Here is a 19127-nt window from a genome sequence, read left to right as displayed (position 1 = left end):
GCAGGCTCGAAGTTTAAACTTTAATTAACACGAGGAAAATTATGCCTTACCTGATGGTCAAAACGTTTAGGTGGCAAGGATCCTGGTTTCTCGAGCGGTGCAATCATTAGAACCATCGAACCTGGTTGTTTCGTCAGACATCAGGTGCCAGAGTGAATTTTATCAGGCCATCGCCACCTTCTTAACATCACTTGAGGCAAAATTGAAGAGCGGGATATACTACAGATCATAATGGCTGACTATCCCATCATTTTACTTTGATCGAGCCAATAGCGACAAGTTTGTTACTTAACCGTTGCTGCCAATTCATTCTACCGAGGAATCATTCTGTGCACCATTGTAATTCAAGCATTATTATTGACCAGCATTGTTTTTCAAACTTTATACCATTTGATTTGGTATCTTATTTTGAAGCTTACTTTTACTCTCTTTGGCATTGAATTCAGATAAATAGTTTTTCAAGTCCTCAATTAGATTGTAGGGTTGAATTTTGCTAGGCAAACTGAATCAATCTGAATCTAGAACTGTTAAATAAGTTCAATTAAAAATGTCTTTAAATTAATCTTAGTAGACGGTGTCATCTGGCTAGCTAGTTGCACGATCACTTGAAACCAAATTCAATTTTGCACTCTTTATAGGGTCCTACGCTAAGACTGAAAGCTTGTGAATCTCCATGTACCGCAATTATTTCTGCATTTCATGTTAGCATTATCTGGAGCAAAAAAAATCCCATTTTGAGATTGAAAATGGAACCTGAAACACAGAGTTATTCAGTAGCACGAATTGAAAACCAAGAATTTTATAATGGTTTCTGCAACAAAGGGACTCTTTCCAAATATCCTTGTTAGAAGGTGATGTTCGGAGGACTATGAACAAGATATTGTATCGGATTACATTATTTGGAAAAAAATCTTCATAAACTTCGTTAAAAATTAGATATTCATTTATTTTGATGGAACAAGGGACACAATCTTTACATTACTTTAAAATTGACATTACTCTAAAACATGATTGTCCTTGAAGCTAATTGTAACATTAAGGCGCATTCTGAGAAACTTGATTTTCAACTTGTGTCACAGGATGTGATTTACGTTCCTGAGTTCTACGCTTTCGATTAGATTTTCTTTGTTGCGAACCGCACTTACATGAAATACAGAAATCATTTTAATAAATCTAATATTACTTGAATTTTCAATTTGAGTATTAGGTTCCCTTCATTTATTTGATCGAACATCATTGAAAATTTGCGAAATAAATTCTGATAATCATTCGGAAATTTTAAATAGTAGTAGCAATAATTTGTTAATCGGAAAAAATACATTGACTATCGACTATTCGTAAATTTTGTTGAACTATTTTCAAGAAAAAAAAGATTCACAGTTCCGTTACAGATAGTGAGATATTTAAATTTCTTGAACGCTCGGTTTAATGTCTCATTTTCGAAAGTGATAAAATTCAATATTACCGCCTGAAATCACAAAAGAGTGAGAAAGTTGCTTAGTTGCTTGAAAGTGGCGATGATCTTTGTACGTCTGACAAATTGAATTGGCAGATAACAGTGAATATCAGAGATGTAATTATTTTAGTCGTATCACCTGTTGATAGATAAAAATTCCACTGTTATTTCTAATGTACGAAATAATAAAAATGATTAAATAAAGTGTTCGCACCTACCTGCTGCGTTTCTTCCAAGCACCCAACATTTAAACAGATTTCTCATTTTAGTCGAATAAAGCCAATTTTCAAAGAGCATTATCATCAACTTTCCGAGTCATTACCTCGACTGTTTGAGATTCTAACCTCAAAAATTCGTATGAACTACAACACCGCCAGAAACAGAGTTTGACAGCTGAAACTCGGAGTGGCCAACCTGCCCGAGCAGCCGATAAAACTCGCGCATGCGCATTATATGTATAGTTTCAAGAGATTGTCCCGGTATATTTAAATTTCAATTACATAGAGAGTTTCGTACTTCAAATTCAAAAATAGATTTATTTTCAGATTTTTTCAATTAATTGTTTGAATTTATTTCTAAACAGCTTTATGTTTGCACAAACTAAATAAACAAATGTACGTTTCAAAATCATGTATTTAGATAAGTAAGACAGGTTTTTTTTACTTTCAACTATAGTTTCAAAAAAAACTGATGTAAGTTGTTATGTCGATCTTCCATCGATATCAAACCTACAAATTATTGGAAACAAGAACTCCAAATCGAAAAAATTCAAACATGTATGTTTGCTTGTTGAATCTTTGTGTAATAACAACTGAAACTTCTGTGGAACAAAATAGTTTTTTTATTGTTTTCAACTGTACAGTTGAAGTAACTTAAAAAAATTTAAACTGTAAAAATCATACATCTTCAAGATATTAATGAAGTTGGTTAGTTATCTATTCATTCTATTAGCCTAACACAGATATTTATTTCCTACGATTACATTGTAGGCATTCCAGTATTGAATTACGTCTATATCCAGAGTAACGATCGGCTTTTGTATGTACACATGCAGACTAGTTGTTAGTCACCGATGATTTGAAATCACAATTTCATTGGCTCATAATTTTCGAGGTGAAAGTTATTTTGTGGGTAATTTTTACTTCAAAATGAAAATGCCTATAAATTTATTCAACGCCTTTTTACCACACTTATCTTTCACCCAGAATTATGATGAATGACTGGGGCTTTAAATGTGAACCAGAAATATATTATTGTCAAATTTTTGTATTGAATGAATTAAAGAGTAAAATTGATATCAGTTATACAAAAATAACCCGAGTTATGAATAAGTAATTTCTTCCTTCCCGTAGTGGGTTCCTCAATTTTAAAGACCCAAACGGAATTGTCCGCAACAGGTAAAGTGAAACTGAACATTTGTAAATGGTCCTAGTCTCATTTCCCAACATTGTAAAGACACAATTCATCCTGCACCATATCAATTTTCATTGCCTCGTTTTTTTAGCGATGGTTTATCGAAAACTTGTTTCATTCCAGCAGCTTGGTTATTGTGGAATTTTAAGTTTTGAGCGGTCTCAGAAATCCATGGTGAATCAAACTGCGTTGTGTCTTGATCTACCAAATGTGTGTACTTGGTTCTACCGCTACGCCCAAAGTTTTTCACTTGCATTACTTTCGGCAATATAGTTTTGTCGAAATGATCTTCCAACGTTGCACCAGAGAAATCTCGTTTGAAAATTGTATCGTCTTTGTCCAAATAGAATGCACCGCGATGGTAGTACTTCTGCAAAAACTTGTACTTTCCTTTCGCTGCTTTGTTCGTTACCAATTTTGGGTTTAGACGCAGTTCCTGACGACGCTCTTCTTCTGTCATATTGCGAAGTCGCTCTATCTCTAACCGTTCCTTTTCCAATCTGTTGGATAGAAAAATATAGGGTTGAGTTGGATTACAGTGGTAGTCATGAGACTGAAATTTGTAACAATAATGTCGCGATGCATATTTAGGAAAAATATCCCAACTTTGGGACTGTCAAAAATTCAGTGAACCGTAATGAGGTGAAACATTCTTGTATTTCACGAAAACTTCTTTAGTCATCTAAACATTACAAAATAGTACTTCTTTATCAATATTTCGACGCGTTAATGTTACTAAATTCAACCTTATTGGTAGTTAGACTTTTTTGAAAACCCAGGCATTTTTATGTTCCGTTTGTTCGAAATTTTTAGCAGTATGGTTTTTTCAGTTTCAAATTAAACGAATTCCCAAAGATATCTTTAAAAGAATGATTTGAGTGGAAAATATTCTTGAGTTTACGTACTGTTCTCGTTCCTCTCTGTCTCGTTTTATTCTCTTCAACTCGCGTAGTTTCCATGCCTCATATTCCACTTCGTCGTTCTCATCGTCGGTGCAAACATCATTTATGTTTCCTTCCTGATCTACTATAGTCTTGCCAGTTTGGGTTTCTTTTCGTATAGCGTCTTCTACCATCTAAAAATAACCAAAATCAACATCAGCCGAAAGATTCACAATTTTCAAAGTGTGTAGTCTAGTTTAGCTCGATTGTTTAATGTCTACTTGGACGAAAAGTTGGTAAGTGAAGCTTGTCGTTAGTGAACAAGAAAGAAATCGCAACATATAAAGTTTCTCTTTCCTTAATACCTTGATAAGGGGTGAAAACATGTTTAGAAAGGATTCAAGATTGAATGAATATCAGTTTCCAAAAGGATTACCCTCAATGTCTGCCTTTTTCTTTCCTCTGCCATTTTCTTGGCTTCTATTTCGGCCTGCTTTTGTTTCATAGCTTCCTTCTCTTTTTCCATAACAGTGATCCTATCCTTTTTCCGGACGAAAACAGGTTTCAATCTCGGTCCAGTTTCTTCCTCAGAATCGGTGTATTCTTCATACTCTGAGCTATCTTCGGAGCTGTTGGTTCGGAGCTTCTCCTCATCTTCTTCATGAAACATTTCCTGGTCAGCTTCCTTCTTAGATAAAACTCGCTGTTTCAATGCGTCTCGACGTCTTTCAATTTCAGAATCGGACAAATCTTCATCCTCCGAGGAATCTGAGCTCTCCAATTTTATCCTTTCGCGCGTTCGCTCAGGCTCAGTCTCCAATACCTCAGGTTCGTGAATGTGCCGATGCCTTTCAACACGAATTTCTGTATCGACCTCCTTGTGCTTCTCGATTCTAGTTAAACGCCTCAGCCTAGGATCATCCTCGTCCCTCAGTTTACCGTGTGACGGAACAGGGATATCAGTTACAGTCTCTGATTCCTCGAGAGGTTTGAGTGTTCGCTTTTCCATGAAATCTTCATCCTCGGACTCTTCATCCGAACTCGCCATAGGCGCATAATCGGGACGTTTGCCGGACACATAACGATGGACCTTAACCTTTTTCATCGACAATTCGCCTGAAAATATTGAACGAAAATTGAATGCATATCTTCAATTGTACAAAACTTTATGCCTAAATTTCATAATAAAGTAAGCTTTAAAACGTATGCAACTTATTGGGAGTACAGTAAACAGGTGTCTCACATAATAAATCAGCTCACCTTTGTCATTTTTAACTGGCACTGCACCCGCGGTACTTTGTATACCCATGGGTGCTGGTGCCAACGAGTTATTAGTCACAAAATAATCCATCATTGTATAGAAATTGTTTGTTTAACCGGTCATCTACAAATGCTGTCGTATGATCGCAATTCACAGCAGCTCACGGCGTGCGAGTCAATAACATGGACTTGACTTCACTCCCTACTCATCTCTGCTTCAACCAGCTTCAACAACAAAACGCCATTTTACCAGCCTTGTCATTTGGTTCAGCTGTTTGGTTGGTAACCTTGTGATATCCAGATCTCATCGCTGGTGGTTGGTTTTGATGTTGACAGCACTGGCAGATTTTTCTATCTCTTTTGCACTAATGTTTTTTATAATTAGTGAATTCTGTTTCACTTGCAGGGAATGTTCAGTGCTCATAGGATATGTTTGGAATCGCATCAAATACACCCAGCAACGTGCCCAGTCCAATATCAGTTGTGCCGTTACCATTGTTACCGACAGAGGAGATAATTCGCTGATCAATCGACTATTGTAGGTAAGCAATTCATCTGATCAACATTTCTAATGCACCATCGACTGATATTTGATAAATCATTTGAATCAGCAATGAATAAAATTCAGTGTTATCAAACATCCAACGCATCGGACACGTTTCGAGAATTCGAATACATATTAGAAGGCTCATTTTGACACAAATTGTGTGAGAAACATCGAAGTAAACAAATCTTCTATGGCTCTATTGAACACAAGAAATTCAGCGACTACCAACAGACATGTGCTCAGTTAGCGAAGCAGCGGAGGCATTGAAGCGTCTAAGCTGTCGAAGAATAAAAATAATGTAGTTGCAAACAGCGTTCGAGGAGTGTTCGAACTTATCAATTGGTACGGATCAAGTTCGAGAATTAATCCAAAGATAGTGCGGGTAGTTCTCACAGCCTCCCGAACCACGATCGTTTTTCGTTACTCAGCGGTTTGATAGTAGTGGAAAGGGGGCGAGCGAAAGTTTCTGACGATGAGGCTCGGCGGCTGACAAGATATTATAGCGGGTAGGGGAAGTCGTTCAGTTACGTCGTGAGAAACTAGCCGTCGAAGGGAAGGGAAGGGCTGCCGGCGGTGCGGCGGGATGAGGGGGCGGAGCTGAGCGGAGAGGAGAGGGTTTGGAATGGGTCGGAATGGAAGACGACGACGACGACGACTAGTAGCACCAGTCCGAGAAGAGGTAGCAAGCGTAAAGCCGAAAGGCAAAAGGTCCATCGAAGCCGCGCTAACGCAGCGTAAGGAAGCATCGCACGAACTCGAAAACTGTGCGTGGTTCGCGCAACGATCCAGTTGTTACGAATAATTTACAATTAGAGTTGTCTTCGATCGAACGTGTTTCGTTATTTAAAATTATTGTGACGCGCGCACGCGTTCTGCCGCACAGGTTTACCTGATTTCCTGCTAAATATTGTGTGTGCCAAAATTTCAAATAAATACGTATGTACCTGCAATAAACATATATTTTGTTTTTCTCTCTTTCTCTTGTGTTTCTTCTTCGCTTTTTCTCCCTCGTTTTTCTAATCTGCCTTGTTTAAAACTGTGTCAACAGTCGCGACGACGTGAAAACTAGAAAGGTAGGAAAAAAAGGGAAAAGAAGCAAGGCTGTATACAGAACAAGAGACTGAGAATTTAATTCGAAATCAAACTTAGGAAAAATTTAAGTCCAAATAGGTTTTTCATTAACGTGTGGTATCATTGTGAGAAATAGTGTGTGTAATTACTTTTGTAAGTGCGTCAGGTGATGACATTGGGATCGATGTAGAGTGCCCTGTTCCAGTCTGGATTTGGATAAAAAAAACAAAATCAACACACAAGGAGGGAAGGTAAATAACATCATTGTATACAACAACAAAAATCCAGGAACGCAAATTTTTCGGCTTGGTTAGGTGTCATTTCCAACTTCGAATGTGAGTAATTTTTCATCCTGCTCTCCCCTGTGGATTGTTAATAGTGACAATATCAATTGACCGCACATTAAAAACGATGAATGGCGTCAAAGATGAGACATCTCCACGAATTCCATGTTTTTTACACGAGATTATTTTGAAGACGCACGTTTATTTCGGTTGGCAGTATGAATGAATTTAGCTAGGCAGCCAACCTTTTGTGGAAAATTCCCTAGTGAATGCTGGTATTTATAGATCATTCTTGTCAATTAAGATCAAATTAGTTGCTCTCACATATTAAGACTGAAAAATGATATAGCAAACTGTTTGCAAAGCGTGTTATGCCTGCAAGTCATTAGCATAAATTGCATTTTCGAAGAATACAGTTTCTGGTAGACTTATTATTGTTGCGTAGAACAAAAACTGTTTTTGCATATTTATGTTTAGAATTGCGCTATATGCGAATTTTTCGCTTCAACGACACATGGTTCTGATTGCCGCTAAAATAAGTAATAAATTAACAGGATCGGTAAAGACAGACTACAGCATACCTTCAGCTCGATTGTTTTTCATACTACATTGCTATCACGTGACGAACTTCAACCTGATTTTTAAAGATCTTGTACGTACGGTTTTCTTAGCTAATCAATAGAATTCCTTGTTTCGTAACAATCAAGAAGAGATTTATATCAAGAATAGAATCAATTCGTCCACTTCCCACAAATTCTCACGTGTGATCATGTTGTGTGCCAACGTTGCCGATTCGCTACTTTCATAACGATTCTTCTACCAACGAAAATGCTGAATTTCACATTCTCAGTGTCATTCCACAAATATCGGTGTTAACGTTCATCTTCTTATTCTTTCGGATCTAACATTTGATCCCCATATTAATTTCCAACATATTATACTTTATTTTCTATTACGACCGGAACCTTAGGAATTTATTGTTAGCAATTTCCATGTTGGTAGCAGTGTAAGCGCGACTCGGGGCAGCCAAGTATGGCCAACGTAATGTACAGATCATCCCTTTTCAACATAATCTCTCGGTATATTATTCTCCGTCCGATTGACATGCGGATGTTTGTAAATATGTAGTTGGCATTCCCATTTTAGACCTTGAGGATGCGCCGCCGGTTGCCGTAGCGAAAGGGGGGGGGGCGGGGTGAGAGTTTCGGCGTGGTGACCGCTACCACAATCCGAATGACAATCCGTTCTATATATAATAACTCATTGTTAGTTATTATGACTGTTGACGATGAGAGAATATCAGTCATACCTTTATACATACCTGAGTATAATGATATGCGTAATAATACCTGCTGTAGATTTGAAAATCTCATTTTCTGTTCAGCTAGCACCGTGTTGTACTTGCACCGTTGTCAGGGACCTCTATTATTTTGTAGAGTTACGATTTATTGCTACAAATCTCGAGATCAGTTCGTTATTAGCGTGAGAAAATACTCCGTAAGACTTTTCCTATATATATACTATATATATGGTTCGTCTGAATTCGTCCCTGCAAACCGCAGCGGTGGGGGTCTTGAATGATGACATTTGTGCGATTTGATATTCAAGGAACAATTAAGAAAAAATTGCAGAATAATTTTCACAATACAGACACTTTTTAAATATATATTATAACATTTTCCAAATCACCTCTTCAAATGTGCCAACGAGATATTTTATCGCCTATCTGTAGCCACGAAAGGTTACTGCTAAGGCGTTTTGTCGAAGAATCTCAAAATTTCAGTTGCTTAACAATTGAGGTTCTGATAGCACCTGCAAAAAAAAAAAATGCATTTATGTAAAATTTCTATCTAATTTTCAAATCGGCTGCAGGGTTTAAACAAAATCTGTCCGAACGTTTTCCAGATACCTGTTAAAAACCGGTTTAAATTTTTTTTCTATCAGTAATCTTACAGATACATACACCTCTCCAAATTACAGCAATGCTATTCATATTTTGTTATCAAAACTGCGGGCCGAGTTCAGTCGAATCGGAGTACAGAGCGAGCAGAAGCGAAGAAGCTGAGACGGCTAAATATCTCTCCCTCTTCTTACCTCTTCGTAGTACGCATCGGTACGCGTATCTCCTTTGAGACAAGACTCAGTCGAACTCCACCTCTCCCCCCCCCCCCCCCCCCCCTTCGGTGCCTAAGCAATCGAAGCATTCGGGATATAGCTGCATTTTTGTGTGTAGGAGTTTCCAACCCTCAGGGGGTCAAATTTCAAGTCATTCTTGTGCTGCATAGCCGGCGTTTGGAAGAAACGGCAGAATTCGACGTTTTTTACGTTTTCTTCAAAAACTGCTATCGATAGATGGAAAATAACTTGACCGTCGCGTAGAGCGGAAAATTCAACAACGAATTATGTCCTCATATGTCGGGAACGAAATCGGATTAACCGATTTGGAAAAAAGAAATGCTACTTATCGACGGCATCTGGGGAATTTTGGTGAAATAATATATTGTTTCTTAATTTGGTCAAATCTTTTTCACCTATCGATAGCAGTTTTTGAGGAAAATGAAAAAATGGTAAAATTTTGCTGTTTTCTTGAAACACTGGCCATGCAACTCAAAATGAGTTCAGAATTGAGTTTCTGTGGGTCGAAAACCCCTGTGCACAAAAATTTACCCATATCCCGAATATTTTTTATTCAGACCTATGTTGACTGGGCTATTATACCGACTTGTGAACCCAACTTTGCTAACAAAAATCGTAGCTGGCTCAATGTGTTTTTCGTTCCAGGAAGTGTCTAGGATTTTCGAAAATTGATCTGTACACCTATATAAATAGTTGGAATTACGTCGCAAAAGTTAAGAAGACGGAATAATTGTTGAAAAAATCTCCAATCTTAAAATATGCCAACGATGGTAAATGTGAATAAATCACGTCCCTAATATGTTATAGATATAAATCTAAGTTAATTATAATATCACAAATCAAGCTGTTAACAATTTGAAGAAAGATTTTGTTACTAAAACGTTGAAAATGATTTAACTCTGACTATTTTTTTATCCAACACTGCTTGACTTTGGGCTTATTTCCTCCGCTGTAAAGATTTCTAGAGAATTTTTACAAATAGTTATTGCTCGAGTGCAGGATAAAAACAGGTTTGTGTAAGTATGGCACAACGGATGTTCGGTAACAAATACAAAATAAGAAAAATTATTCCACTAAAAAAATATTTAAAAAATACAAAAAATCAAGTCTCCACTCTGAACTATGGCTCAAATTTTTGTTTTGGGACCCAAAAATTATGTGAATTTTTGTAAAAAAATAAAAAATGGCGTTTTTTTTAGGACCATAAAAGGGTTTGTAACATTTTTTAAAAAAGAATGGTTGGGACGAAAAATCTGAAAAAAATGGTGAGTGCTTTTTTTAGGTTGTAAAATCATATAAAAAATAATGAAGCAAATTAGCGGGGGTCAGGGTAAATGTCCTTTCAGTTGGCATGGAATACCTCATATACATCTAGTCAGCAAGTATAATGAAATCAAAAATATTCGAATCGAAATCAAAACACCAGGGTTTAATCATTTAGAAAGTTCTAATTGTAAGAGCTTTCCTTGAATTTTGATATCTTCCGAAATAAGAACTTCACTCACGGATTTATTACCATCAAATGATAGGGCTGATGTTTTACTCGTGTTCACCGTCTGTGGGGCAAATAATATCACTGGAGATGTTTTTAATCGATTAATTCTCTCTTCCTACCATAACCCAAGTTTTTGAAATTATAGTAAAATTCGATCGAGCAATATTAACTGTCAAACAAATTTTTATTCCAATTTTGTATATAATTCCACCAAAACTCAACTGGAGTGCCTATAATTACGTTCTGTTATCATTTTTTTTTCCCCCCCCCTCAAGTTTTCTCTTCTTCTCCGTATTTCTCGCGTGATTCACATTCATTATGTAATTTTTTATTCATCTACACGCGTGGCTTGCTTTCGTGTGTTTTCTTCAAATCTCCCGCTGTTGCTCCTTTAGCGGCGGGATTACGATACGAGTTAAGTTGAGATGAGTTGAACGGAATTTTAATAGGAACGTTGTGTTATAACTCGTTTTTATACCCATTAAGTAATTAAACTGACTAAAACATACCTATACGCGTAATAAATAGTCTAGAGAAAATTTGATTCGTCAAATTGATGTAGCTACAGATAATCCAATATAACAAGATGGAAAAAAAAATTGTAATTAAAAAAAAAAAAATAACATCCAGCGAACGAACTCACATACTGCTTGATTCTCTGGATGAAGAAAGTGGTATGTCTAGTATCTATCTACAAACGTCATGAGTTATTAGTTTTCTACGCCGTTACATTCGTTATGCTTAAAAAACGCATACCTGGTCAGATAGAAACGTTGAATTATTGTCAACTCTTGATTTTCAGTTATTTTAATTCAAATTTCAAGGATACCCTGCGTAAAATACCTCCAAAATCCTGACTTATGAAACTTGTTTCTTTCGAAACGCGAAAATGATTTGTTTTTCCCAGTAAACTTGAGTACCGAGATACCGTTCGTAACATATTTCGCGTTGAGATAAAGAATGGCTCTTTTTTTTTCTTCAAAATTTACAATATTTACATAGCGTATAATATGTACATACACACATGTATACACGTTACGTGTATGCGTATTTTCGATGTCGCCGCGGTGTTGAGTCGAAGACGAGTTGTTTACATTGAAACTCCCGAATTTCTTATAGGTATTGTGATACATTATAATTCCACAATACAAGTCTCTGCTGCTGCGGCTGCTGCTATTGCTGCAAGAACGACGAATATAAAATTGTTTCGGTCTTTAACAATTCCGTTCGGATCTTTAACACGCTTATATATTATTTCGACAGACCTCATCGTGCATAACATATCATGTATTATTCGAGAAAAGAAGAACAGTACATGACTGTACGTTCGCGACGTGATCGTTAATTGTTATTATGTACATACGTATCATGCACCATGTGAAAATATTTCGATCTATAACAAAACCGTAGTGCTTAATAATAATGTTTCCTAAATAAAATAAGAAATATATAGTAACGAGTAATTAGTGAAATATTAATTATAATGTACCGAAGATAAATGTAAAGTATTTCCATCTGTTCATCCTTATACTACTGATATTTCCACGACGAAAGTATCGTATGCCTGTGCAAATTTCATGAGGTGCTCTACTTTTATCAAAGTGATGATGATAGAAGAGGCAAAAAATTTACCGCGCAGCGTCGCGAAGCCCTAGAAACCTGTTCGTTCCACTTACATAACGTATAAGCTCTAATGGCATATGTATGGAACTTGTATATACACTCGGGTATATACTTACGAGGCGATATCTTATCTCTGGAAGGTGGATCAATGTAATTTATAATATAAATTATAGTGGTGTAAGGTATGAGCAGATCTCATCTCTCAATGTGTTCAGCCTGCAGCGAATATACCATAGAACCGCAAGTGCCGACTAAGTAACACTTCTCAAGTATCCGTATAATAGTTTTGCTGTTTGAAGTCAGAATTGTCGTATGTTTATTTGTCAAGATCTGTGCATTATTATATTTTGTATATATATTTTTTTTTACCATCATAAGCGACTTGCGGGCAGGCAACCCGTAATACACTGAAATTTAAAAGCAATTTTTTTATTTTAATCATAATTCTTCTGTCCAGATTTTGCGTTCAATTGTTTGTCTCAGAGTCAAAAAATTAGACTGAAGAAAATAGAAGAGAATTTTACTTGAAGAAATTTGGGTACTTATTTTGAATTATATCGATATTGTTGTGGTGCAGATAATACAGTAAAAATTCATTACGATCGAGAACAAAGTTACTATAATTATAAAGTATCTACTTGATATGTAATACGATATTTGGCAGTCTAATATAGATATATGTCGTTGGTTGAAAGTTACTCGATTTGTTTGCTTTTCCACTTGAAATGTTGATATTCAAACTTTTCTATTAGATTTCGTTAAACGGAACTACAGCACAGCATACTTTGAATGGCTCTTTAATTTTGCATGTATGTACATACCTCGAAATTGAAATCGTCCCGAAAAAATATTTGAAATATTATAAGGTATTCGTGTACGGTAATTTTGATCCGCCATTTTGGATTTCATAATTCAGATTCGAAATTGAGGTATATTTAATTGTAAGAGGTTACTCGCCCGTCTGGCCCAAATAAAATCTCACGAGAGTTTATGTTACAACAAATAACATTTATTAGTGAATAATAACAGGCTTTTACATTGCTTCACAATTACGAACTGACGCCGGTTGGCGTCGGCCATAGAAGTTTGGTTATTCAGAGAGGACGCCTCGTACATATTTTGGTCTAACTTGTCCGTCGGACCTTGGCCTAACTATTTTGCATTCGATTACAAAAAAAAAACAACGGTCTCGAAAATTCCCGCTTACAATTAATTTAAAATAAAACTAAGTAAACTTGTAACTATGACAGGGTGGCAACTGGTCAGAGAATTATGAAAAAACCTGGAAATGTCATAGAATTCTGAAATTATGGAATAGTTAGGAAAATGTCAGGAGTTTTCGTGGAAAGTCAGGGAATCGTTTACTATATTTTTTTTTCATACAAATACGTCCCAAAATTTGTTTAAGTTTCAGATAAATTAGATCGAATACAAATTTTTTTACCATCGGCGGAAGGTTCTCGTCAAACTTTGAATATTCCTAAATATTACCTGACAAACGAATTGTGCGCATCGGCTATATGGGACGTATACGTACTTTTAAAAATTATATGGAAAACACCCATATGTTTATCAATTTGCTACAGCCAATTTATCCGAATTGGTTAGGCGAAATTATAAAATTTTTGTCTGGAAAGCCTGGAAAAGTCAGGGAATTTCGTGATAGGGATTTAGTGGCCACCCTGTATCATAAATGTTGTGTTTAACAAAGAAAACAAAAGAAAATATATCAACGTCTTACGAATTAATGTTGTACGATTGTAACTACATATTGAACAATTGTAGAACGATCACATGGGCAAGAACGTAATGTTATGTATAACTTCTGTTCTAATTGAAGGTTATAGCGTAAGCGTATAAAGGAATTTTCTGTTTGCGTTTTCTTTTCTTGTCTTTTTCATTATGCGTTGACTTTGGTTATATATAGACATGTAGAGTGTTGGTTATAGGTTAGGAATACACGTACCTGATTAGTAGAACACGTAATTGTACATACATACATACCTGTATTTACCTCCATATCTGTCGGCGGTTCTGCTGTTGTTTTTTTTTTTTTTTCGTCGTCATCTCTTTTGTGTCTTTCCTTTTTTCCCGAAGGACGTACAAGAAGCAGCCATATAACACAAACAGCATACGCATTTAGCCGTACTCACGTAACTGCAATATAAAGGGCTATCTGATGACGTAATTATCCGATCGCGTGCCGAGAATACGAAGCTTATAATATTATCCAAATGCCGAGAAACTAACCCATGCATTATTATTATACCTGCTCATGCCTACTGGCGATATAGCTGGAATGCACATGTACGTAATACGCACACATGTACAAGTGCATATGTATGATTACTAGTGTGTTGAGAAAAAAAAAAAAATTTCTTCTTCGAAACAGGTTCAAAAGTTCCAGTCGGGTATAAAGGGTTGCGCATCGTACTTTTCCTATTTTCCATAAGAAAAACATGGGGAAAAATGGTTTTTGCTTCTTCTGATTTTTATAACTAGCTAATCATGCGTCGTATTCACAGACATGTTTTTGTAGGGAATTGAACGCTCTACAAAAATGTCCGTTATGATGAATCTACTCTTTCTTATAACTTTTTGAACAACTTTTGAACGAGCGAATTTATCGAAAAATGATCATAGACCTTTTTTTATAGAGCGTTCGATTACCTACAAAAATATATCTGTGAATTTCCTTTACGACGCATCGTTAACTAATTACAAAAATCAGAAGGAGCCAAAACCATTTTTCGGATGTTATTCTTATGGAAATTAGAAAAATGCGATGCGTAACATTGTAATGTTGATATTAGGAGTTCAAATTTTAACAGGCGTATTTTTATTCCTAAATGGAATTTTTAAACCTGTTAAAAAAAAAATAAAACTAACACCTTAACATCCATGTATACCTGCATAGAAATAAAATTAGAGTGATGAACTGTGTTTTTTTCTTTCGTAGTCCAGTTGCATTATTTTTCGAATTTTCCGTGCAGCATTTACGAATTTAGGTTCGGTACAAAAATGTACAAATTATAAAACTTTTGAAAGGCACGTAAATTTGAACCGTCGATTTAAGAAAATATAAAAAGTTACGTCTGTATAACTTTTCATGATATCGCACATCTTATAACTTCATCTTGCCAGCTAGTTAGTACTACTGCAGTTGTAAGTTTTCAGTCAATTCGGTCGTTGTCGGGTATCATCGTATCTGTATCGTATGTTGAGAACCGAGTCGTCGCCCGGTATTCAGCATATCTAATTTTAATTGAACTCAGGTACAAAACAAAACAAAACAAAACAAAAAAAAATATCTCAAACAGTAATCATACACATTGAACTAAGAAATAAATCATCATCCTAAAATCCGATTTAAATTCTTGTGACTATACGTAACTGCAGGGTTTACCTTTTCGGACATCGTCAGCAGATACATACGTAATTCCTATCTATTTATACTTTTCTTCCATTTACCTAATGGACACACATTTTACACCCATCCACCTATAAATTCCACACATGTCAATGAACGTAGAAATGTGTATCTGTATATCGATATTTGTACATATGTTCTACCCCTCCATTTCATGCGTGACACCCTTTCCTGTACTCCTCTTAAACGTGTTGATATAACTCGATAAGTGGTGAGAAATATTTTTTTACTTTCTTGAGTTGATTTGCTGAAGAAGGCAACTGTGTACGTTCATCTTTTTGATAACATAATTCGAAAGCGTGAGAAGAAAATAGAAAGTGTTGGGTATACAGTGTGTGTAATATTGTTAGGATTGGTCACAGCCATTTACACTCGGCAACAATTGCTAGTATAGAACAATTAATCCTCGGATTTATGTCACGCCTATTTTTTCGAGACATACTTGTCTCGTCAAACTTAAAAAAATATCCTTTTATAACGCATCGACAAAGTTGGTTTATAAAATATTTTAGAAACATTTTCGAACATCTGAGACCCCAGTGAGATGTACGAAAATTAAAAAGATTCAAATTTCTTTCGCAACAACATGTCACAGTATAATTTTGTCAGATTTGTGTTCATCTTATGAAATGTATATAAGTTTAAACCTTCATGGAAGAAAAATGTTGAATTGTGATTCTGGTAAGGCTGCAGGATAATTCAGGGAAATCTAAATTCCACGTGACTGAAGTCAGTAACGACGTAATGGCTTACTTTTCGGAAAAATCGTTATTTCACAATTGCAGGGATGTCTGACGTACGCAGTAAATCATAACAAGGCAAAAGTTATTCATATTTTGAAGACATGATTACTTCAAAGTCACTGTAAACTTGCAAAATAGTTATTTTTTCCCCCAATATTCCATTACGTTAACGTTACTAACTTCAGCCTCATTAAGTTCCATGTTTCACTGCGGCATATAATACGTGCACGTATAAGATGTACACTTGGGGACAATGAATCTGAGACGTCTAATTTTTTACACTAGATAGTCTGTTGGCAACGCAGAGAAACCTGCAGCGCCATAGTCGGCCAAACGTGAAACTAACTCAATCTCAATAAACATAACATAACCCATGACCGTCGAATCTAACCTTAAAATTCCGCGGGGATGATGACTTTTTAGATTGACACGTATTCTAAGGTTAGATTCGACGGTCATGGGTTAGGTTATGTTTATTGAGATTAAGTTTGTTATGCGCTCGGCCGACTATGGCACTGTAGATTTCTCTGTGTTGCCAACATGACTGTCTAGTTTAAAAAATCAGCCGTCTTAGATTCATTGTTCCCAAGTGTACGTATGCATGTATATTTAGTGTATAAGAGACATGGTATGTACCGCAACATATCTTATCGGCCGACGACTATAAGGCCGTAAAATGAATTGAGGCAAAATTTCGACACTCGCTTAATCCTCGTCGTCCTTGAGCCAGTCAGTCCCATCCGTTACTTAATTTATACCTGCTGAGATTAGTGTTTCATACATGTTTGAATATACGCGAACGCCCATCGATCATTTATTATTCGTAGATATTCGATCGTGTGTATCGCAATTTGTAATACTTGTATTACCTACAGTCATCCAGCATCTTATATATAAAAGAGAGGCATCACACATGAAAAAGTGAAAATAATCTTTCCTCAAGAGTCATACGTAAATTCACGATAAGAAGTTACGTGAAGTCGTTTAGATTCACACTAACGATTCATATGCGTGAAGAGGATTACCTCAAGTCACGAGGTTGAAGTTAGCAATATTATCATAACGAAAGATTGGAAAAGAATACTATTTTCTTACGTTTACGTAACAATTTTTAAGGAACTAAGGTGACAAAGTATAAGTATGTTTTGTTTTATTGCGATTTACTGAATTTCAAACAGATCCAAAATCGCGAAATAACGGTTTTTCCTCAGCACAAATCGTTACGGTAACGTTGCTAACTTCAACATGATCTCAAGTCACGTGATTTCGTGCGTGAAGTCACGTAGGAGAGGAGTGGAATAAAATTACACTAATGTGAAAGATTAACTTGTATTAACGTTCAGCCATTGTAATTACCTTCAAATCACGTCGAGTCATACTTTAACCTCTTTCAGATCGTGAAGTCATCTAAAGTCACGCCAATCAATTCACTCGGCAGAGTGAACAAAGATATTACAATAATTGCCATAACGGAATGAAAAGTATCTCCAAAGAAGTATAAATTACCTTCACAGTTTTTCCGATGAAATCTCTTTTGTGAAAAGATCTGTTGCCTGCACCATTGGGATTGTCACTTTTTAATGCGGCATCTGGTGGAAAAAAATCAAACCAACGTAACCAGGCTTGACAGCTGATCGTTGACCGTGTTTTTCGCGTGTGGTTAGTAGAACAGGTACATTATTGATTATGTTTCATTAATTTATGTGCCATGAGTAATTTGAAACCTCAAGAATTACGATTTTCCGCTGTTAAAATTAAAAACTTAGGTCATGTGGTGACAAAATGGCGCCGAAAATCATGCTCTGACGTCATGAGGAAACTTTCCAACAATTGTAATGTATCAAATTGAAGTCACGAATTTCTGTATCAAATGCGTCAATCCCGTTAAAGATAACTTAGGAGAACGCTGTGATTTCTAGATATACAAAAAAAAAAAAGAAAGAAATCGTTAGAAGATGGAATAAACAAATACATCCGCGTATTGCGATATAACATAAAATTAATTGCAATTCGTCAGTTATTCACGAATTAAGTTTCATAAAACAGATATAAACGTTGGCTCACGTGTTGCGACGAGGAGAGCGTAAAATTGTTTTGGCCTTGATCATATCATGAGACATTCCAGTTCTGGGTTTCGCACGTGTTATATATTTGGGCGTAATTCACTGTAAGACTAATTTATCGTGTGGTTTAAAGTCAACTGGTTGACTCGCTCACTCGCTCGCGAGTTTAATAATAAGTAGCAACATCAGAGACGTACTATTTAATTGCTGCCGCGCGCTTCTCTCTCCCTCTCTCTCTCTCTCTTTCTCTTTTTCCTTCGTAATCACTGTAAACTGCATTTCACTTTAAAGGGGAATTACAAGGCGGCCGCCGCCCGCTTCTGGGGCCGTTTAATGTCGGTTATTCAACTTTCAATGAACTCGGATATCTCTGACTACTATATATGTTCTCCGAAAAATTGTTGACCCAATTCCTTTAGCCGTAGCTAGGTATTACCTGCAGTAAACACGTTACGCTTGCTGTATCGATAGCGAGGCATAAAAAGTCTTGTGTTTTTTGTTTTTGTCTCTCTTTACACTCAGTCGGTATACCGTGTAACTAACTAACCCTGCGAGGCATGCAGGATATCATACTACATAATAAATTACTGCGATGCTTATTTCAGAATTGTTACTTTTTTCTATGGTTATATTATAGTCAGGGAAATTGCTGGGTATTGTTCATGAGGTCAGCAAATCTCTGACTACAATTAATGCATGTTTCTTCAGGCGACGCATGAATTTCA

At 36.1% G+C, this 19127-nt stretch overlaps 2 protein-coding genes and 1 long non-coding RNA gene across 7 annotated transcripts in view; 1 reads left to right on the top strand and 2 right to left on the bottom strand.

The window, feature by feature from the left end:
* Positions 1 to 2277: 2277 nt before the first annotated feature.
* Positions 2278 to 5276, bottom strand: LOC107218495 (microfibrillar-associated protein 1). The gene is made up of 4 exons (XM_015656389.2): positions 5011 to 5276; positions 4187 to 4866; positions 3775 to 3944; positions 2278 to 3369 (listed from the first exon to the last, which is right to left on the bottom strand). The coding sequence occupies exons 1-4, from the start codon at positions 5102 to 5104 to the stop codon at positions 2934 to 2936; spliced, it is 1380 nt and encodes a 459-aa protein (XP_015511875.1). The 5' UTR covers positions 5105 to 5276; the 3' UTR covers positions 2278 to 2933.
* A 729-nt stretch (positions 5277 to 6005) lies between these two features.
* Positions 6006 to 19127, top strand: part of LOC107218472 (spectrin beta chain, non-erythrocytic 1) — an 80142-nt gene continuing 67020 nt past the window's right edge. Inside the window, exons 1-2 of one of the 3 annotated variants that reach the window (XM_046745053.1) lie at positions 6006 to 6493; positions 6787 to 6879. The gene's annotated coding sequence lies outside the window, so the exon portion shown is untranslated. Of the gene's footprint in view, positions 6494 to 6605; positions 6880 to 19127 lie in introns of all 3 variants that reach the window. The other 2 variants (XM_046745052.1, XM_046745051.1) reach the window with 2 other exon arrangements.
* LOC124295359 lies at positions 8106 to 18782 on the bottom strand. 3 transcript variants are annotated; one of them, XR_006905282.1, is made up of 6 exons: positions 18404 to 18782; positions 17846 to 17928; positions 17696 to 17746; positions 14171 to 14323; positions 11564 to 11722; positions 8106 to 8724 (listed from the first exon to the last, which is right to left on the bottom strand). It is a non-coding gene; the product is annotated as an uncharacterized LOC124295359 (long non-coding RNA). The 3 variants fall into 3 exon arrangements; XR_006905280.1 differs by having other exon boundaries at positions 17696 to 17928; XR_006905281.1 differs by lacking the exon at positions 11564 to 11722 and having other exon boundaries at positions 17696 to 17928.

The sequence above is a fragment of the Neodiprion lecontei genome, chromosome 7, assembly GCF_021901455.1.
Source record: "Neodiprion lecontei isolate iyNeoLeco1 chromosome 7, iyNeoLeco1.1, whole genome shotgun sequence".
Classification (NCBI taxonomy): Eukaryota; Metazoa; Arthropoda; class Insecta; order Hymenoptera; family Diprionidae; genus Neodiprion; species Neodiprion lecontei.
Note: the sequence above shows the minus strand (reverse complement) of the source record. Positions and strands in the feature narration are given on the sequence as shown.